This window comes from Papio anubis, chromosome 14 (genome assembly GCF_008728515.1).
Source record: "Papio anubis isolate 15944 chromosome 14, Panubis1.0, whole genome shotgun sequence".
In the NCBI taxonomy this organism is placed as follows: Eukaryota; Metazoa; Chordata; class Mammalia; order Primates; family Cercopithecidae; genus Papio; species Papio anubis.
In genome coordinates, this window is record NC_044989.1 from 97,958,183 (window position 1) to 97,979,877 (window position 21,695).

The following is a 21,695-nucleotide window of genomic DNA, read 5'->3' on the forward strand; positions in this document are numbered from 1 at the left end:
GTGTGATTCCACTAACATGGGGTCCCTAGAGTAGTGAGATTCACAGAGACAGAAAGTAGAATGGTGGTTGCCAAGGGCTGGGGGCAGGGGAAAGTGGGAATTATAATTATTACTTAATGAGTAGCGAGTTTCAGATCTGTAAGACAAAAAAGGTCTGGAGATGGATGATGGTGATGGTTGCACAACAATGTAAATGTACTTAATGCCCCTGAACTATGCACATAAAAGGGTAAAAATGGTAAATTACATGTCATATATATTTTACTACTATAAAAAAGTGTTTTGAACATCTGACATCGTGTTCTACCCCCATAACATTTGTGACGGAGGAAGAATAGGTATTCTAATCTGTGTATAAACACAGGAAGACAGATAGAAGGCCTCAGCCCTCTAACAGCTTTGAGCATGGACTGGTGAGATCTATCATCTTCCCCAGGAATAAACCACCTGCCCAGCCACCTCCGGATGCCTCACCCTTTGCTTGGAGGTATAAAGATAAGTCCCCCATAGTGTTCAACTCCAGGGCCAATGGCAGCTGCGGGGTCCCAGGAGAAGGGGTTTGGGCCTTACTGGCACCTCTCCGCCCTTCTCCTGCTTTCACATCTGGCCAGGGACACTCCCGTTCTGCTAACTTCTCAGACTCCACCCAGTGCCCCTGACCCAACAGGAGTGCATGGTCGCGATTCCCTCCCATGACCACTGGCCCTCACAGTGGCTGGGTATCCTGGTGGGGCGGCCTGCACCTCCTCAAGCTCCAGCCCCCTCTGGATGGGCGAGTAACTCCCTCGGTGCTTCTGTCCTGTGTCCAGCTTCCTTTGTCCTCTCCAGAGGTCCCTCCTGCGCTTCACCACTGGTGATGCTCCTCCAAATAGCAGCTCCCAATCCCCAGGACAGCTCTTCAGGACACAAACCCTTCCTCCCAGGAGACCCGCAGGTTTCAGCTCTCCTGGGGCCACGGCTGGACCAAGTCCTCAATTGCTTCCTTGCCATTATCCTCTTTGAACTCCCTCTCTCTCCTCTAAAAGCCCCTCTGGCTGCAGACTCCTTAATTCCGTGGCTGCTCCTTTCCAAAAGCAGGTGCGCCTGCCCCGGGCATCTTCGGACTTTCCATCACAGGCCAAAGGAAAACCAGAGAGAGCTTGCAGGACACCGGGGCCGTATTCAGACAGGCGCAAAACGACCCTTCCTCTTCTGTGCGCCTTAGGGAACGCCTGAAGGCAGGCAAGCCTGGGGCTCAGGGGATGGTCCCTGAGCGGGCAGTCAAGGCTGCCCCCAGGCCCTGGCAAGGAGGTTTTCCGAAGCTCCGCAGTTCTCGAGTGTGTGTGTATGTTTTTGGTGGTGGTAATTGGGAGGCAGGGGGTCAAGACCGGGAGTGCAGAGAGTGAGAGAGAGGACCTCCTCCGCCCATCCTGGGCTCCTGGTTGATCCTAACCTCCACCCAGCGTCAACTTTTTGCTGCTCCCGTTAGATGGCGCCCAAGACTTTCTAACCACTTGTGAAAGTGCTCCTGGCCCGGAACAAAAAGAACCGTGGGGTGTGAGTCTGAATGTGTGTGAATGCGAGTGCGCGCGCGGGGCTGGGCACAGGGCACGGGAGTCGCCTGGCATTACGCTTGGCCCCGTCGCGGGTCGGCCCGGCCCAGGGCTGGAGAGCGCTCACTGGAGGAGCTGCGCGGCCGGCGGAGAACTTCCTTCTTTTCCCTTCGCTCTCCTTCTTGGGCTCGCGCCTAGGCCCTGGCCACTATCCCGGAGAGAAGCCGGGCGACCCGGCCGCGGGCTCAAGCAGCCAGCGCTGGCTGCAAGTGACCGCGGTGCGCGGGCGGAAAGGGGTCCCGGACGTGCGGGTTGGAGAGCTGGGACGCACACGACAGCCCCCTTCTCCGCCCTTACCGCCCCAGCGCTCACAGCCGCTGCTCTGTTTTTAAGAGAATGGGGCAGGTGCAGGTTTGGTTGTAGCGGTTTTCGCCGCTCCAAGGCAATCGTTCAGTGTAAAGTTTCCTAAGCGTACTGCGTGGGCGTGTTTCCAGAAACACAGGGCAAACTTTCTCGCTCCCAGAGCCAATTACATTAAACAGACTCTCTTATGAAAAGGCCCTTGGGGACCCTAGGGCGTCAGATGCGACAGCTAATTTTAAAATAACGGGTGATTAAGGAGCACGCTTTCTCTCCAGCACCAAGTTCACCTCTTCTCCCACCCCCTCTAAAATAAGTGACTTGACGATAGCTGATCCCATCCCCTAGTCCTCTCCTTAATGCCAGTCTGGACGCGCACTGTCCAGGAGAAGGGATGCGTCTCCTCTCCCTCGAGAACCAGCGCGGAGACCTTCTTTTGTGCCTCTCCTTGGCTGTGAACTTTCCTGCGCGGTAGGTTCTCCTTTAAGAAAGTAGCATCCCTATGAATATTCAATGCAGGGCGCGGGCCAGCGGGGCGGAGGGGAGCCCACGGTCCGGGTTTCCGCGCGCGCCGAGACCCGGGCGCAGAGCGAGGGCGTCCCCACCAGCCTGACCGCCGCGGGAACTCGGGGACCGGGAGGGCGGGGGTTAGCGGGAGGAAAGGGTAGACTGAAGAGGAGCTGGGAACGGGAGGGGGGCTCGGGGCGAACGGGCCGTCGTGTTCATTTCCATAAGAAAGCTGAAATCGCAGTTGGAAGCAGGATTTCTCGCCCCTGCGGCCCTTCCCCCATACCCGGTTTTCTGCAAGAAGCGGGCTCCGGAGCTCAGAACCCGAAGTGTGTGCTCTGGTCTTTGATGATGTTGATAAAATGTGGTTTCAAATGTTGTCCCGAAGAGGCCGGTTTCCTGTCTGTGTGTGGAATGGAAGGACCGTGCCGGGTGAGTCCAGAGCACCGGGGAGCGGACAGGAGGCTCTGGGCATAGGAGAGGGAGGGCGCAGCTGGTGGGCGCAGGGCATCTCTGCAGGGGAGGTTCTTGGGGGGGGGGGTTTGAAAAGGGAAGCCAGGTTGAAACCAAGTTTCCCGAGTAAGGAAGATTGTGTGTGTGTGTGTGTGTGTGTGTGTGTGTGTGTGTGTGTGTTCGGGGGTGGGGAACACGATGAGGGAAGAGGTCACGAAAGCCCCAGAACCCAGGCGGCCCGCGCGTGGGAAGGTCTGGCAGGTCTCATCACCTCCCTCTTCAAAGAGCGGGGGAAACTTTCGCTGGCCGCTGCTGACCCTCTTCCTGCGAAGGAATAAAGTGAACTTGCCCAGATACTGGATTCCACTAGCGGTTCAATTGTTCAGTTCTTTCTGCGTTCGCATTGAGCACTGAGTTTCTTTTTGACTGGCAGTGTGAACAGCAGCCATGTGACCTCAATTCTATATGACACACACACACACACACACACACACACACACACACACACACACCTCCTAGGTACTTTATGATCCCATCTGGAGAAATTAAAACCCAGATCTGTAATGTTTATTCTTAGATAGTTTACCAAAAGCAGGGGGGAAATGTGTGAGACACATGTCTGCAAATATAACAAAAGTACTTTCCCTTGTGCTTGAAAAGTTGCCTGCAAATGGCTGGCTTCCGTTTACTGACTGCACCACCTGTACCTCTCCGTGAAACTAAATGGAGTCAGGAATAAAGCACCAATCAGATCAAGCAATTAAATACCAATTATGACTATTAATGACTTTATTACTAATGACTGGAGTTGAGGACTCCAAACCCGATTGAGGTAATCAAGCTGTTTTAAAATTCTGCTACCTAAGATTTTTACCGCACTCCTTCCCCAAAATAAGAGGTTAAAAAAGACAGAAGTTATGTTTTCAAAGAGTTCTCCAGTAGGTATTCATGGTCAATGTTGAACTTATTTTTCTCAGTAAAGTGTATTGCTACTGCTGGTAAATAATGGAGTCTTCCTTTCTGGCTCTGCCAAGTTATGCAAAGTGTAATTGATGATGGTGGTTACACAATATATGGTACTTGGTTTGGATGCAGAACTAGGATGGGGCAGGGGTGCTTTCTTCAGTTACTCTGACAATCTGGCAGACCCTGGAAGATTTTAAGGAACAAGTGTTTTAATTCTTCAGATGGGGTAATGGCTATTGGGATGTTTCGAAGGTGAGGAAATGAAGAATGGGGAATCCAGACAGCAAAGAGAAAGAAGGAATTAGGCCTATGTTTTGAATTTTCTTTTTGCTCATGAGTTGAAATGCCTTTAGCTTGCCATCAGTTACGTGACTGAAAAGAAAAGGTTACTGAGAACAGTATATTGGTGTAAAGGCTACTGTGTAGCCGGGTTTATTTATTACTGAAGATGATTTGCCAACCCTCCTTGCCTGTTGATTGACACCCTTTCTTATCCCACATGGAAGTCCCGTTCATTCCGGGATAGGAGGAGAAGGCCTGGAGGGAGGAAGGGAATAAATTCCTGCTGGAGTCCATGAGAAGAAAGGAGGGGGCAGTTAGTAGGAATTCTTTAGTCACCATGAAGCAGGCAGGGGGCAGCTGGGCTCTTGGAGGAGCCAGCAGCTCATCTTGATGTAGGTCATCTCTGTTCATTGTCCCATAGTTCAGCTCTTCAGGACACAAGAAGTGTTTGGAACAATGAACTTCAAGTCCCTGGCTTGGGATCTTGCCCCTTCACCTCCCTCCTAGGTGGAAGCCTACAGCAGCAGCAGCAGCATCTGGTTCTGATGTGTTTACCAGGCTGGTATGGAAATGCCCAGGCTGCATGGCAGAAACCTGAGCTGCTAGTGACAAGCACACTCCTCTGCTAAGCAGCGAAAAGTTTTGATACTTTTTGAGCACTGGGTGGCCTCTTCTCTTGATGTGAAGCACATGATCCCCCCTCCTCATTTCTATTTGTCAGCGTTAATTGCCCTGCAGTGGAGCAGCTCACACTTCAGGCAGTGCCAAGAAATACAACAGGGAAGGAATCCTGCACAGGTAACAGGATGGCATGGTGTTACCTTAGACACATAGGGATTCAAAAACCTCAGTGGAATGACATGGGCCTGGGGTACTCTCCCTTTGGTGCCTACCTAGGGACAAGCCTCTTTGGCCTGGCCCAGACTGTGGGCAGCTTATGTATGATGGCCCTGAGTCCTGAAGGTGAAGCTGGTCACTTTCTCTAAGTGGACAGTCGACTCCAGAGGCAGTTCTAAAGAGGAGAGCCTCAGGTGTCCACAACAATTTCGTTTCTGTTCTGGGGCACCAAGAGGCACCCTGAGAACTCAGAGGACCCAGAGGCTCCCCTCAAGCAAATTCCCTGCTGACCCTGGACACCCCTTGAAAGAGGGGGCAAGAGGCTGCCTCCAGCAAGGACTCCCAGCAAGGACTCCCAGCAAACAAGTTCAGCTTGGGCTCTGCCTACCACTAAGCCTTTATGGGGGTGAGGGGAGGCAGAGTCCCTGAACAGGGCAGAGACAATCAGTTGTTCCCCTTTCTGGTGTCAGAGGCAAAGAAGCCTGAAGGGCTGGCGGTGGTGCTGGCTCTGGGTTTATTGACTCTGTGATCCTGTCCAGCTGTCCTACAGGGAGTTCCAGAGCTCTCCCAAAGTGCATGGGGAACTGCACAAGCAGGACTGGGGCACAATACCAGAAGCTATTTGTCTCCTAGAACCTGGCACCCGCTCCACTTACCTAACAGGAGACCCACATCACTCAGTTCCCAGGACACCTGGTGGGAGAGTCTGGTGAGAGTTGGAGGCAAGCTTCCTCTACTTACAACTTGTTTGAAAATGGACATAAAGAGGAGAACAGACACTCCATCGCCCATACAGGGCCTCTTTTGTGTCAGAAAACCTATCCCCTCCCAGGGCACCCTTGACACTCCCCTAGGTGGACCTACACATTGTTCAGGACCTGTCCCCTGTCCCCAAATAAATATAAATGAGTTTGTTTCTTTAAAAGAAATATTACATCTTTAAACTTTTCCCAGCCAGAATCCACTTAATTTCATCAAGGTCTCTTGCCAGCAGCCATAACCCAGGCCAAAGAGGCTTGTCCCTAGGGAGGCACCAAGGGGAGAATACCCCAGGCCCATTTCACTCCACTGAGGTTTTTGACCCCTTAGGTGTCTAAGATAATACTACCACCATCCCCACCTGTTTTCACTTCTTTCTTTGTGTCTTAAGATTGCATTTTAGGAGGGTTTATATAATGTTGTTCATGTCAGCAGCCCCACCCTCACCCCACCGCCCTGTATGGAATTATAGTTGGAAAGCACACACACATAGAAAATCTTTGAAGTTTTTTTTCTGCTATTCTTCCTGACTAGAAGAGTTGACAAGACATAGACACATTAAGTTGCATAAAATACAGTAGCGTGATCAGCCTAAATGCATCTCATTTGCACTGTTTGTAGCCAGGGGTGGGGGCTTGTGTCACTCATTGCCTCCCCCTCCTCCGCCGAAGCCAGACCAGCCGGCTGGAATTTCAGAGCAGGCCCCAAGGCAGCAGCCATTAGGGAGGTGGAAGCCCTAGCCCACCCCAGGTCAGCGGGGGTAGGGGGTGGATAGGGAAGTTGTCTGGAGGTCTGGCCTGAGGGCTTGAACCAGCTTTGGCAGACCTGGGCTCTGGGAAGCTTGGCCGGTGGGTGCCCGCGGCTGGAAGTTGCAGGTCTGCAGCCATGCTTCTGAGCTTCTCCTGGGCTGAGTTCAAGAAAGGGGACACCAAGAAGTAGGGGAACAGTCACTGACTATATTTTACATCCACGCCTACCCCTTTCCCAGAGTTGTGTTCTCACCACCCACTTTGTCGGCGGACGAGAAACACTCCTGCCTGATGGGTTCCTGCACCTGCTCCTAGACCTGAACTCGGGCCCTGAGCTTCTCACTGCCGCCTGCTCTGTACTGAGCCCCACTCCTGAGACCGCGAGGTGCCAGAACAGCGCCTCTCCCACCAACTCCTAGACGCCTGTAGGACCTGCGCAGGAGCCTTCAGAATCCCGTGGGGGTGTGGGGGTGAAGTTGGAGGTCATCCGGGTGATTTTTTCTTACTTTTTCCCAATTGTTCTCCTGCATTCATTTCAACTCTTCCAGTCTCCCGGTGCTGGGGCGCCAATCCTTTCCCACCAATTCCTACCCATCAGCTGGAGGTCCCGGCCCAGGGTCGCCCCAGGATTCTATGGCGGCAAGGGGCGCCGAGTAGAGGGACGGGAGGAGCTGGGTCCTCGGGAACCAAAGGGGACCTCAGCGGGGGCGGAGTTCGCAGCCTTGGCTGCTGGGAAATGCCCAACTAGCCGCTGTGAGTGCTCACAGCTTGTCGTGGGGGCGTCCGTTCTGCAGCTCAGGTGACTCAGACGCCCCGCCAGCCCCACCAGCTCCCGGCTTCTCGAACGCTCTTCTGCTCGCCCAGCGGGGAAACTTCAGGGCCTGCCTCGTCAGGCCAGATTGCAGCCCGCGACCTTCCCGGATTAACCAAGGGCAAGGCATGTTGCCCAGCAAGGCTGCCGCGTAACTGAGCCTCCCGGGGAACAGCCATGACCAAAGACCCGCGGGCCCAGGCGCGGGCACCTACCCCTACCCGCGCAGGCCTGTGCGAGCGCAGGGGCCGAGGCCGAGACGCTGGACATCCAGCCCCACACCTCTGACGACCCGGGCACATCTGCGGAGCCCGGGAGAACAATCAGCGGGCTCTGCGTCCAGGGAGCTGGGGACACGCCTGCAAGGTGTGTGATCCTTTAAAGATCCTTAGTACTAGTTTTGCAGGAAGCCTTTGTTATAGCCTTGTCAGCCTGCGCGCTTTCAGCAGCTCCCCCTCCCGGACCCCTCGATTACCTCCCGGCTCGCCCCCAGCGGAGAGGGCCTGGCGCAGGGGTTCTGCCCAGGATCAACCGCCCTCTTTCAGCTCCCCTTCTGCAAGGCTCTTTTCCGTTGGTGACAATCTCCCCTCCGTGCCTGGGGCAGATAAGCACGGTTAGCCCCGCCTGCAGTATTGGGGCGATGCTGTCCTGGAAGAACCGGCTTTCTGAATGTGACCTCGGGATGCTGCAGCGGCGCAATACTGCTACTGCTGAATGAGTAGCTCTCCTGCCACCGCAGGGCGACTGCGGTGGGCACAGCAGGGCGCACAGAGGAGGGGGTAACCTGCCCGCCCAGGCTAAGGATTTGAGGGTTCTGACAAAAAGAGCTGGTTGAGGATGACACAGTCGTGAACAAACCTGGCTCCTACTGCCCCACAAGACAACCAGGTCCCAGTAGTCTTGGGTACCACTGCCCCCACCATACCACCATTGTAAAGTACGGACTCCTACTTAGCCAAGGTGCAGCTCTAGGCAGGATCTCTGAAGGATGCTCTGGCACACGGATGGTGGAGGTATAACTTTACCTGCACACAAGCTTACATGTGCCCTGTCATATATGGCTACACGTTTCCCCATTTCCCCACAGTCTTCCTATTTAACCTGTCTTCATTCCTTCTTTCTAGGGCTTTCCGCCTGCACACAGTCATTTGGAGAAAATCAAGTGAGTGCACCTCTCCCCACAGAGGATTCTGTATGTTATGTAACACACTCACACTGGGATTCCTCAAGTTACCATTTTGCCCCAAATCAGCCAGCACTTGGTTTTCTGGCGGGGGTGTCAGGATGATGCAAATGGAGATGGAAGCATCATTCCCTGGGGGCTTTTATTCCCCTCCTTGAAGCCCCAGTTCAAGGCCCAGGAACAAAGGGGAAAGGTAACTGATCTCTCTTTTGGTCTTTCTCTCCCCTCACTTCCACCCCCTCACCTGCAGTCCCTCCTCTTTGATAAATAGAGGAAAGCCTTTGGGATCAGGTACATATGTAAATACTGCTGACCTTGGCCTCCCCTCCTCACTGAAAAGCAGAAAGCCCGTTTCAGGTGCAGGCTGCTCCGTGCCTTTGAGTGTCCACCACTTCTACTCCCCCAGGCTGTGTGGGACTCAAGGCTGCTCACTTAACCTCCCTCTCTTGTTAAAAACATTCAGGACAACTATTAAATAGTTCCTGGAAGAGTTAAAGACCTTCTTTCAGTAGGGAAACGTTTTTAAAGCCCTGCTTGGCAGAAATCTTTAAGGCGTACAAAGTCGAATCAGTAGGCTTGCCTGAGCGATTTTGAAATTTGAAAGATTTCTTCCCATGAAATGGTAATTTAAAATAGTTCGTAGATGTTGTTTTGTTCTACGACGGTGTTTTCACTATTGTCACCTAAAGATTCTCAAGACTAAGCTACTAAGACATTTCTTTTCATTTGGTCAGTTTCTGGGTGATACTATCCTTTCTGATTAGACCTATTTAATTTATTTTTTAACTCTGCAGGAGAGTATTCAACCTTGGAAATGTAAGTGAAACAGACTCACCCTCCTTCTGAGACGTTGATAGGGCCAGAAAGGAACAAATCTGGCTAGCCCCACTCACACCTCAAAGTTTCCCTGTCTAAACCTGGATACAGTGAGGGTGGTGGGTTTTGACACCGTTTATTTTCTTGCTGGCTCAAGGAAAATTCTTTGAAATGAACACCTATTCTATTTCAGTGTGCAATGTTCCAGCCGACTAAATGGGCTTGCCTTATGCGGAGAGACAGTCCTGGAGGACAGAGCTAATGGGTGGTCTCCCAGGAAGCTCATCAGAACACCTCTTGTTCCTTTTCTTTAAAAGAAAAAACAATTTAAAAAAGTTTTTGCTTCCCTCTCAATGTTCATTCCATTATTTTGTAGCTACAATAATGAAACATGGGCAGCAGCGATCATTCTTTTTGTACTATGTAATCATGTCTAGTGCTGGGACCTTACAAAGCCCCAGACATACCTCAGGTGTATTCTGCACTTTTCATATTTATTCACTGCTCATTGGGTCACACAGATAATTCACACTTGATTCCACCTTCCTCTGGACAACTCTCCTTCAAACAACACCCCTCTATCAACTTATAGGGAAAGGAGATTCCCTTAGAGAAAACTTCTTGAATTAAAAACCAGACTCAGTTTCACCAGGTAACTGATCCTGGCCATACCGGTGACTAGGAAGTCATCACCTAACACTCTACCTAGATATAAACTCTCAGGAAGGAGGCAGGCTGGTGGGCACATTTCCACAGACATTTCTAAAACTGTGACAACTGAATACATTTTACAGATACAGTTTTCGTATATTCCCATCCAGCTTAAGGCATTTAAAATGCAATTTTGTTCACATGCACGTGCGTGCACACATACACCACACGCACTTGTCAACTAGGGGGATATTACCAACCCATTTCCACTGGGCAATTCTGGTAACAGCAACTACAACTAAGAAACTTCTTTTCTGAGGAGTAAAAAAGAAAACAAAAGCCTCTCTATTTTAAAAGGTTATTTTATATTGTTTAGCATTCTTTCAAAGCAGGAATTGGCTGGACACTTCTGCTCCCTTTTCGAAGAACAGGTAAACTACTCTCCTACCCACCCCTCTCCCCAAGACCCAAGCCATTTTTAAAAGCTAAAATTTCTGTTTCCAAAGGAAGAAAAAGGAACAAATTCCATTAATGAATTACATACATGGAATGTGACTTGTCTAGGACATTTGTATTTGTAAATAAATGGCTCCCTGTTTATTATGTATGTTTTACTGGAAGAAAAAAAAAGGAACTCTAATGCCTCTGAGCATGTTATAATACATCAAATATCTCCACTTATGGTTTAAGTTCCACTGTTTCTTGGTACACACTAGAAAGAAATCGGGTTAAATGGAGTCAGTTGTGGGGTTTAAAAGTCCAGGCTGACTTGGGGACGCGGCACCTCTAAAGTTCTCCTGTTTGCCAAAGTGAGGGGGGAAGGGGAAATGGCTCCCCAGGAATCTTATGGGGATGAATCTGGGGTTTCGTCTTTGTCCCGGGATCTTTCTAAGGCTGACCACTGCCTCCGTTTGCAGCTTCAGAAGCGAAGCTGGCGTGCGATCTCCTTGGCGGGAGGACTGGGCACAGTCCCTGCCTTGCCCTGCTGCCGGAGCCCGCACACCGCGGTCTCAGGATTTCCCCGTAGGCCTAGGCCTGCAGTCCTTGGGCGGAGACGGGGCCTGGGGGAGTGACCGTCACCGGGCCAGGCACAGGCAGTCTACCCCGGTGCCTGTAGGGTGCTCGAGTTTCCCACACGCGGGAAGCGGAGGCGTGGGCCAAACGCCGGGGGCTACCCAAGAACTCCACCGCCCAGTGAGACGCGCAGGGCCTGGCGGCGCGAAACTTCCACAAAGCCACCGGCCGCCTCCGGCCTTGCCTCCGCTACGCAATCCCAGCTGCCTAGACCTCGGTGTCTTCCCAAACAATGAGCCCAGCCAGTGCACTAGACTGTTCCGCTCTGACTTCTTCTGCCAGCACATGGGGACCCCAGCGAAAGGTTACGGGTTGGAACCCAGTCTGCGCATCTCCTTCCACGCGGCGCATCCTTCGGGAAGACAAACAGAGTACGTCCCCCACATCAATTTCAGGCCCTGGTCTGTGGGCTGGGCCACAGTCCTGGAAGACCCAAGGGGTCACGGGTCCAGATCCGTCTTTACTTGGTCCTCCGCTCCAGGACTCCAGGGCCCTGGGCAGCAGAGAGGTGGATTTCAGAGAGAGTCCGGGTCAGCCAGGCCTTGAACTCAGCCCCTCTGAACTCCACCGTCAGCAGCGGGGGCGGCAACTCAACTCTCCCGGGAGGAGGATGCACCCCCAGAACGGAAAATCCGCAAACGTCGCGCAGAGACCCACAAGCATTTCTACCTTTCTTTCCACAAGCCCCCCAGAAAGTTATCGCCAGAACCTCTGGGACCTGAGCCGACTCCAGCCTCCAGCAACTCCCTCAACCTTCCAAGGAAACTTTCAGAAGTTTCCCTTTCCCTGGCTCCTCAATTCCTTGGACTTTCTCCAGCCCCCAGGTTTGCTTATTACTCTGCTGACTGCCCTTTAGTCTCTAGGGTTCCCCAGGCCTGAGTGTTTCCAGAATAATAATAATAATAATTGTTATTACGAGGCTGGGGAAGAACAGGATCAGAGGGTAGGAGGGACTGAGGGAGAGAGTGGAAACGTTTATGAAAAGGTTTATTTAAACCTGTGTTTCAAAAGGGTTCAGTTGACAATTATCAGTAACCCCGATAGACAACTCCATTAAAAAAAAAAAAAGAATTTACTACTGCTCTTGAAAGCCGTTATTTTTTACATCGCTTTTTAGGAAGATAGATGAACAAAACATCGCGTTTCAAGCCATTTTGATCTGTAATTGAAAGGCAGGATCGGTTTGTATTCTCCTACGGCTTTTACAGAAGTTGCAGTGATCCAAAGTCGGGTTGCTGTGTCAGAGTGGCATTTTTATTAATGAGAATACAAAAAGCTTGCATATTCTTAGCCCTGCTTGAATTTAGTTGCTAAGCAACCGGTGTATGGTAATTCATCCGCGAAATTTAAATCTTTGAGAAAGGTTCGTGCGTTTTGCTGAATGGTCGCCACGAGGAAAACAACTTGTGGGACCCGCAGCAGCTGCCACAGTCTGGCCGCCCGGCCGTGCCGGGCCGAGCAGGGACCCGGCCGCCCCACCGCGACCGCCACCGCCCCACCTCCGCGCCCAGCCCTGCCCTCCCTCCCGGAGAGAACCGAGCTTTGGACGCCCGGCTGCCTCGGGTACCCCTCCCCCTCCGCCTCTTCTGATCCCGGATTTTCACCGGAGGCAGGCCTTCCACCTGACCCAGTCGCCCGTACCCGTAGGGCTTCGGGGTCCAGACTGCGAATTTCCGCATTCCCCTCCGCTCACGCGCACCCACATGCACACGGCACGCGCGCGCACACACCAGCGCACACATCGTGCCGCCACGAGAATGACTGTTGCCCTCTTCCCAGACCCCTCTGAGGTCACTTCCAGAGCCAACTCTTCCTTGAGGAAGACCGGACTCATCAAGAACGCAGCCCACAGCCCGCCAGAAGGCCAGGCGGCCGCCTCTGGCCGGCAGTGACATCATAGGCTCCTGCTCGCCAAGCTCGCGCCCACATTTTAGGATACAGGAACAAACACGGATGTGAAATCAAGAATGAAAGAGAGAGTAATCTAATTAATAGGCCATGAGCCAGGCTAACAAAATCAAAGAATCTGATTACACAAGTACCCGTCCTGCTATCTCCGCCGCCCCCACCCCCAGCTCCTCCAGCCTGCGCACTATTTCCTTTCCTAGGCTACAAAGTTCAGGATGCAAACGCAGAGCCCTCTGCTTTCCTTATTGAAATCAATGTCAAGCCTGCCATGGGGATCCCGCACCCAGGAGGTCACATGGGTGAACTTCAGGCCCTCAGATCAGCAGCCCTGAGGAGCTGAGATGACCAACTGACCTATAGAACTTGGAGAGCCTGAGGGGTTGCCTCACACTTCTCAAATGCATCACTCTTAACAACAGCAGCAGCAGCAGCAGCCACAACAACAACAACAACAACAACACCTGTGCTGATTGCTTATGCTGTTAGTAGCTGGACTAGGACAAAGGGCTTCTCCACTCACAGTCATTTTACGGATCATCTAAAGTTTTTTCTTCAGTATAGCACAACTCTTCTTTTTTCACATCACCTGCTTCTGGGTCACCGCAAACTCCCAACTCTTATTACAACTCCCTTTCCCAACATAGATGTCTGAGCACAGTCAGGTATTAGGATATCACTGAAACACAGCATCTGCTCTAATGGTTGCAGCCAGTCACGTGCATTTCATGAAAGAAGCAAATTCTTTAATTTCTGTCTTTCTGCCTTAAAAAAACAATCAGGTCCACCTTTCAAATAATTAATTTCAAGTCTGCATCCAGTGCCAGTACTTGTTGCATCCATTTTAGAGTTGATTAATTACCCTGGAACTTGGGCAAACTACACTTCATGTGGAGAGAATGTTTCTTCCTTCAATTTAGTACTGAAAGCTACAAGTTATTAATGGATTTTACTCAATTTACATACAAATTAGTGCAAATATGCCCATCTCTTAAAGTACATTTTTGTATAAATATATAAAAGTATCATTTTTGATTTAGCTTGAAGAGGTTGATCATTTATTACAAAAATAAACGAATAAATACAACAATATATTGTTGCTTTCAACAGGATAAATACTTTACAAATATATAATTTAAAAAACAAATTTAATTGTTAAAATTATTTAAAATATTACACTTATCGATAAAACTATCAATAGTATATACTGCATTTAATATTAGAACCAATTATTCTCTGAATGTTCAAAACCATTCATACAAAACAGATTATGAGCATGGTCATGAGCAAACACTGGAGGCTATAGGGCAGCAGAGGCAATCGCTAAGATCAATAATGAACAGTTCTACCTGGAACAAAGAAGTAGTCCTTGGCTAAGTACTAAAAAAAAAAAAAAAAAAAAAATTTCAGAGCAACAACAGCAAAGTGACTATTTTCAATACACCTTGAATGATTTATCGCACAAACTTGCCAGGGGAAAATGGTTGTGGCGGTGAGGTGACCGACGGAGGCTTGGACAACTGATCAAGAGACACAGGAGACTGTAAACTGTAAGTGGGCCTAGCTTGGGATTAGCAAGGCTGATGGAACAGAACTTTGTCACTTTCCTTTGGGTTGGAAGGGGAGGGGGGGTTGGATTGAAATGGAGGAAACAAATGGGCGCTTTACGAAGCACAAGACACTTGCGCTGCAAAGGAACACAATGACCAAATTCATTAAAAAGATCTGGTGATATATAACAATATTTTCATTATTTACATGTGTAACAATATAAGCCTTAGCACAAAACCTCTCAGTTATATCTGCCCTCTTTTGTTTTTCAACCATGAATTTCATTTTGTAATTACATTCAAAGGGTTGATTAAAAAAATGGAGTGCAAGCATTAGCTCACTTTATAAAATGCAAATAATGAAACAAAATGGGTTTGCTTTCCTAGCTTCTCCAATTAAAAGTTACTCTGCTACCCCCAAATCAGGGATTCTTCCAAAGTAATCAGCAAAGTTTGCTTTTTAATAGAAAACAGTGTGAAATCTAATGTTAGCTCTTTTGTTGTCAGCTAAATCAAGTAAGTAGATACCTCCCAAAATTTTTTTAATAGACCCATTACTTGTCTAATCAACCACCACCATTCCCATAGGAAAAACAAGATTCCATCTCACGTGCCAGTAGTATCCACCACATAAAAACAACCTGACCAGTCCTCGGCTTTCCACGAGGACTTCTTTGCTTGCCTCTCTAGACACCCCCAAAATGGTGAACTTCTCCCCCACCCCCACTCCAGGTTGTAAATTTGCTGGGCATAGGGATTACAGCAGCAAGAGAAATAGGGAACAAGAAGGCAGAGAAAAGTAAATTGTGGTTTCTTGTCTTCATTTTTTTTCTTCTCTCTGTTTAATATATGTGGCCTTTTTCAGATTTCACAAATCAAAATGATTGTGATTTTTAGTAGGATTTGGTGTTTAAAATAATGCAACCCAATACATGGCCATCTGGCTGGGCTTGATTTATGAAAGTGACACAGGGCCTGTCTGGGAGAAATAACTGTTCCTTGCTGGTCTCACAGTTTTCAGGGTTTTTTAACCCCTGCATTGGTATCACAGGGAGAGGGAGTGAAGATGAGAGAAGGAGGAAAAAAAGTGAGTGACAGCTAAGTGAGATTGGGGGAAATTGGTCTATAAAATCATTGCTCTATCACTGCTAAATACTTTTTTTTTTTTTTAAGTACAATATATAGGGACTCAACTAAGCAGAGCCTTTAGCGTCTTAAGTACTCACAACCTGAGGCATTACACTTTCATTTCCCCACATTGTAAATATTGAAACATTAACTTGATCAATGTGACCACTCTGCAGGGTTTAGGTAAAAGGTGACCTAAAAACTAAAATCCCCAGCACCAGTAAAGAAGATCTAGAATCATACTGGGGAGAGAAAAAAACACAGAAATATAGAACCTTAAGTCTGAGTTGGTGATTGCACAGACGATATGCAGTGTGGACCATAATCAGGATTTTAGAACTATATTCTTTCATTACAGGGGGAAAAAAAATCCCCAAAAGCTTAATAATTTAAATTTAATTACATATAGTTATTGACGGGAAGTAATTGATATCAAAATATTTTATAAGACTTATAGGCAACTCTTAACCACTATAGTCTTGAGAAAAAGAGAAAAGAGGAACATGTTGGAAGGGGGGCAGGAGAAGAAAAAAGAAGCTGAACTTGGGGGGAGGGGCTGTGTTAACCATTAATAACCAGTTGGCTCCTTTTTACTGGTGATATCGTTCAATCTTCCGATAAGAAACACAGGTATCTCCAAGAAAAGGGTTAATATTTAGGCAATCTCACCTAAAAATACTAAAGACATCCACTAAAATTAAGGGAGAGAAAAATACTGTGAATTTATGGATTAACGAGGAGTGACTACTATGTTAAAATACTAGCTGTCTCAGCAATGCCTATGCTTTACTCTAGATTTCCAAAAGTACCTTAAGTGGAGCAGGCTCTACTTCCTCAACGCTATTACTTAAGGATTTTCATTAGTAAAAAAATATTTCTTAAAGAATTCTTTTCTTCCCACACAGTGTTTACGCATCAGACACAGACTATTTCATTCTAACAAATTTATTTTCTCGATCAGCTCTTACGGAATCACTACTCAAATTAAATTACAATCAAATGATCACATCAAAAGATACCCTTATTACCTAACAACTGTCCATATTTTCATTTCATTTTGATTTGTGCTCGTCTGAAAAAAACACGTAATACAAGATCTGGGGAAAAATAAATTACCGTTTTGCAGCAGTTCATAAGTATTCTGAATAAAATATTAAAAGAAGTCATTTAATGAAAATATAAAGCAAATATTTTTAGATCAACAACGGATCTAACAATTCTATATTGCCGTCTTTTGAAAAGTCTGTTTATTAAAACCTACCAAAAACACTGCTTGGAAATGGCAGTATTATATAATCACATCCACAGCACCCATTCAATCAAAGTTGGCAACGGATTGAGGAGAGAAGTCCAGAGAAGTGCAGCGGCTGGTGCTCAGTCTTTCTAAATTCCTTTATCTGAGTCAGTCCAGAAATAAAAAATAAAAATATTAATAAAAAAAATATTAGCGGTGGAATCTTTAGGCATCGTCCACCCTGAATGGCAGCCGTCAAAGCCTGGGTACGCGGCCGGGCCTGGCTCGGCGGCCTTGTTGGCTGGGCCCCCGATCTGCTCCCAGTCCGCCCGCCCGCCCGCGACCCGACTCGGCCCGGGCCTCTCGCCACTCCTCAGCGGACGTCCCCCTCTCCCTCTGCTCCTTCCCGATGCTTTTATTTCCAAGGTTACTTTGAGGATACTTTTCTTTTGGCTTTGCTATTCAGTCTGTTAGTTTCAGAAGCTGTCAATATAATTATTTTTTTCCTGGAGACTGTTTTCTTTCCCCCTCCTTCCCATTTCAGAGTTGATTTGTTTGTTTCCAAATGACTTTAATATGGCCAAGAAAAACAGGGTCCCAGAGCACGGTGTCGTCCCCTGATGGAACCTGGTGCCTCTGTTTTCTCTCAGGTCGCTCCCAGGAAATAAAGTTTCCGTGGATCTCTTTAGGCAGCTATTTTGGGGAGAGAAAGTGAAAGGAAAGGGGACTCTCTCTCTCTTTTTATCAAAGAGGAGAAGACGAGGCAGGTGCTGTCCACCGCTGCCGTGTAGGTCATCTCAGGGTGGTAAAACCTCACGAGTGCAGTTTTGGTGCGTCGGGCATCTTCACCCTTCTTTAAAAACAAAAACAAAAACGAAACACCACCACAGTATAAACGAGATCTCATGATCGCCCCCTTTTTCTCTTCCGGTTTTGTTTGTTATACATGTATATAAAACAGTCTGGGTGTTTATTATGCTTTTTACTTTTTGGCCCCTCCTTCCTTGCACTGCAAAAATGCCTCCTTGGTCTGTCTCTTCCGCGTTCTCTCCTCCAAGGGCGGGCATGCCTGTCTCTGGGTGGAGGGGAGGGCGGAGGATGGGCCTGGGCTGGAGCCCGGAGCGGCCCAGGTGCAGGGTCGGCGCAGTGGCAGCGGCAACGGCGGCGGCGGCGGCGGCGGCGGCGGCGGGGGCGGCGGCGGTGCTGACGGCGGCTGCGGAGGCGGCGGCGGCGGCCCTCTTCGCGCTGCGCCCTGGCTTCACTGCACGCTCGTCTGCAGCCCGTGGTGCGGCGGCGGCGTGTCGGCGCTCACGGTGCCCACCTGCGAGTAGACGTCGTCGGGCGTCTGCTGTTGGATCCCGGGCGGCGTCATGCGCTTCTCCTTTTGGCGCCGATTGCAGAACCAGACCCGCACCACCTCCTTCTCGAGCTGCAGGCTGTCGGCCAGGTTGGTGATCTCCTGCGCGGAGGGCTTGGGGCACTTGAGGAAGTGGCTCTCCAGCGCGCCCTTGACGCTCACCTCGATAGAGGTCCGCTTCTTGCGCTTCCGGCCCTGCGCCGCGATCTTGTCGATGCTTGTGGGGCTGCCGGTGCTTGAGTCCGCCTCCTCCAGCCACTTGTTCAGCAGCGGCTTGAGCTTGCACATGTTCTTGAAGCTCAGCTGCAGGGCCTCGAAGCGGCAGATGGTGGTCTGCGAGAACACGTTGCCGTAGAGCGTGCCCAGCGCCAGCCCCACGTCGGCCTGCGTGAAGCCCAGCTTGATGCGCCGTTGCTTGAACTGCTTGGCGAACTGCTCCAGGTCGTCCGACGTCGGCGTGTCCTCGTCCGAGTGCGGGTCGTGGCTGTTGAGTCCAGGCCCCGCGCCGCCGCCGCCGCCGCCGTGGTGCGGGGGTCCCTGCGCGTGGTGCGGGTGCGGCGGGTGCGGGTGCGCGTGGTGGTGGTGGTGGTGATGGTGCTCGGCTAGCTCCGGCGTGTCCCCGCGCACCAGCCCCGGGTGCACCAAGCTCTGGGCTCCACCGCCCGCGCCGCCGCCGCCGCCGCCGGGCCCTGGGGGCGCGCTCAGCATGCCGTTCACCGTGAAGCCCCCGGGCTGCGAGTAGAGCAGACTCTGCGGTGGCGGCTGCTGGCCCCCGGCCATGGACGGGAGGTGCGCGGCGGCGGCTGCGGCGGCGGCGGCGGCGGCGGCAGCGGCGGCCGCCCCCCAGCCCCCAGGGTGGCCCTGGTGTGGGGGCGGCGGCGGGGGTCCGAGGTGCGGCGGCCCGCGGTGGTGCAACGCTGTGCCCGCGTGCAGGTCGTCGCGCCCGGCGCCGCCCTTCACGTCGGGGCCCTGCGGCGGTGGTGGCGGCGGCTGCGGTGGCTGCTGGGGGCTGCCAGCCATGCCCACGGCGCTGCCCGACCACGGCGAGCTCGCCTCCACGGCGGCGGCGGCGGCAGCGGCGGCGGCGGCGGCGGCGTGGGGCAGGGCTGTGACCCACTGGTGCGCGTGGCTCAGCATATGGCCGCCGTTGCTGAAGTCATGGGTCTCTGTATTATAAGTCGTTTGACCATCTTGACAGAGGACGGTCCCTGGTGCCTGAGGCTCGGCGGCGCGTCTGGCTGCATGCCACTCACCCTGCCCTTTCAGGTGCCTCCCGCTGCCACTGCGCCAGCCGCCACCCCTGCCGCCGTTAGGCTCCCTGCTGCGTCCGAGGCACATTGAGCCGGCTGCGAGCCAGGTTGTTCTCGGCAGGCGAAGCTGCTGTGGCTATGCTGTTCGCTCCTGTTACCCTTTACCGTTGCTACCACTGCTGCCGTTGCAGCAGTGCCGGTGGCTGCCAGCCGCCGCTGCCGCCGTTGCGTCTCTGCCTCCTGCCTCCTCCTTCCTGCCCTGCCCTGGCTCCCCTGCTGGTTCTGCTGCCTTGCTGCTGCCTTCCTCCGCCGCCGCCTCCGCCCCCGCCGCCGCCGCCGCCGCCGCGGTCCCCGGCTGCAGCTGCAAGGCCGCTCGGCAGGGCGCGGGGGTCGCCGGCCGGCCTTGGTCACCAGCAGCAGCAGCAGCCGCAGCCGCAGGAGCAGCGCTCTGGGGAGTGGGGGGTCGCCTGCGCCTGCCACCCCTTCAGGCCGGGTCGCCCCCGCCTCCTGGGCGCGCTGGGCTCGCTCCAGCGGGGCTCTCCGGGCGGGGCGGGGACCTGCACTCGGGGCGCTCTCCCGGGACGCGCGGGTTGCCGCTCCTCCTCCTGTCCTCGGGCGAGCCCGGACTCTGCCCGGTCGCGGGGCTCCGTCCACCTGCTAAATGAAGGTTTCACGGGAGATAACAAAGAAAGAAGCTGCTCCTTTCTTCCTTAGCCAAATTACGGATGACCAGCAACCGGTCCGCTCCTTCCCTTGTGCGCTCTCTCCTCTCCTCCTCAGGAACACATTTCACTCGTTTTCCCTTAGAGTAGTAAAACTTTTTCGTCCTTGAAGGCGTGGTGCTGCTGGCTGCTCGCGAATGCGGAGAGGGGAGGCTGGCTCCTGCTCTCCCCCTCTGGTCCTCTCGTTTCAAGTTTTGTTCTGTCCTAGGAAAACTTCTTGCGATGGTGCATTTCTCTGAAGTTGCTATTGCCCGAGCTCTTGGTTGCCTCTGAAACAAGAGTCCTTTTTCATTCTCCTCGCAACAGTCACAGTCTGATGCGACATCTTTCCTTTTGGGCAGAAATTAGGAAACAAATATAACAAGGAAAAAATTGAACAGGAAAAAAAATGATGTCGAATCGCTCTGTTACCTTGTTGCTGACGGTTGGGGTTGGTGTTTTATTTTTTTCCCAGCAGTTGTCTGGAGAAGGAGGAGGAAGAAGAGTGCATTGGTGGAGGTGGAGGTGTGTGTGTGCATATAGGGGATCGATCCTTGATACACAACAACTCCAGTGGGCACGTTGCACTGCTCGTAGAGTGCACCGACGGCGGGCGCTGGCGCTGGCCGTGCTGGAGCAGAGTTGCAGCAGGAGCTCGCTCTGTGCCCTCGTTCGCGCTCTCTTTCCCTCTCTCACTTTCCTTCTCCCTCCCTCTCTCTCTCTCCCTCTCTCGGGCGCCCGCTCTCGCTCCGATCTGACAGTTCGCTCTCTGTCCCTCCCTCTCAGAGCGGGGACTGTCGAATGTTTACCCTCCGCCGCGAGCGCGCACCCACCACCACACTTTCCCAAATACAAGGAAGTCGAGCACCAGGGCCCCCGCTGATTGGCTACCCGCTGGGTGATTGGCAGGCTCGGAATGACGGGCTCAGGACGCGAGGCCCCCCTTCCGGCCGTTCCGATTGGTTGCTTTTTAATTTAGGCAGAGCGTCGTAGAAGCTGGAAATCTGTGGTCCCCCAGCCTCCCTCCCCCTCGCCACTTTCCCCTCCCCGCCCCTCCCCCGCCGCCCCCTCCGCCACATCTTAACTCTTAGTGTCCGGCCCAGACGTTGGCGTTCCCTCGGCGGCTCTGGGTGTTCGCAATAGGTCTGGGCGGGGGGAAGAAAGGGGAGATAAAAGGGAGGGAGGGACGGGAGAGGGGAAGAGAATCAGAAGGAAAACGAAGAGGGAAACATGAAAAATAGCAACCTGCCCACCCCACCTAGTACGCGTCGGATTGCTCACCCCCTTACCCCCGCCCCGCCAGAGATTTGTAAAGCGCGCGGCACGGATGTACCATTCAAGCTAATACCTATAGACAGATGTGTCCCCTGTGGTTTCAAAGTTTCCTCTTCCCTTCACCAGCCGGCCCCCATCTCTGATCGGCGGGGGTGGGAAGCGGGGGCTCGCATCGCCAAGAGCTCGGGTCGTGGCCGCGCTCCTTGGAAATCCGCCACCGCAACTTTCCGCAGCCGCTGCGCGCCGGCGGCGGCCCCCTTTGTTTAAGTTCTCGGATGCCATCATCTGGGAAACCTGCAGCCCAGGACCAGCGCG

The 21,695-nt window shown here is 51.9% G+C and overlaps 2 protein-coding genes across 2 annotated transcripts; both read right to left on the minus strand.

Annotated features, from left to right (window-relative positions):
• Window positions 1–6,190: 6,190 nt before the first annotated feature.
• Window positions 6,191–8,333, minus strand: LOC110741020. The gene is made up of 3 exons (XM_021924549.1): window positions 8,282–8,333; window positions 7,732–8,203; window positions 6,191–6,603 (listed from the first exon to the last, which is right to left on the minus strand). Exons 1-3 carry the CDS (start codon window positions 8,331–8,333, stop codon window positions 6,288–6,290), a joined length of 840 nt encoding a protein of 279 aa, XP_021780241.1. The 3' UTR covers window positions 6,191–6,287.
• Window positions 8,334–16,492: 8,159 nt separating this feature from the next.
• Window positions 16,493–19,398, minus strand: POU3F3 (POU class 3 homeobox 3). The gene is given in 2 exon segments (XM_031655507.1): window positions 16,493–19,308; window positions 19,311–19,398. Coding segments are annotated over 2 exon segments (1,341 nt in total). The 3' UTR covers window positions 16,493–18,055.
• Between the last annotated feature and the right edge of the window lie 2,297 nt (window positions 19,399–21,695).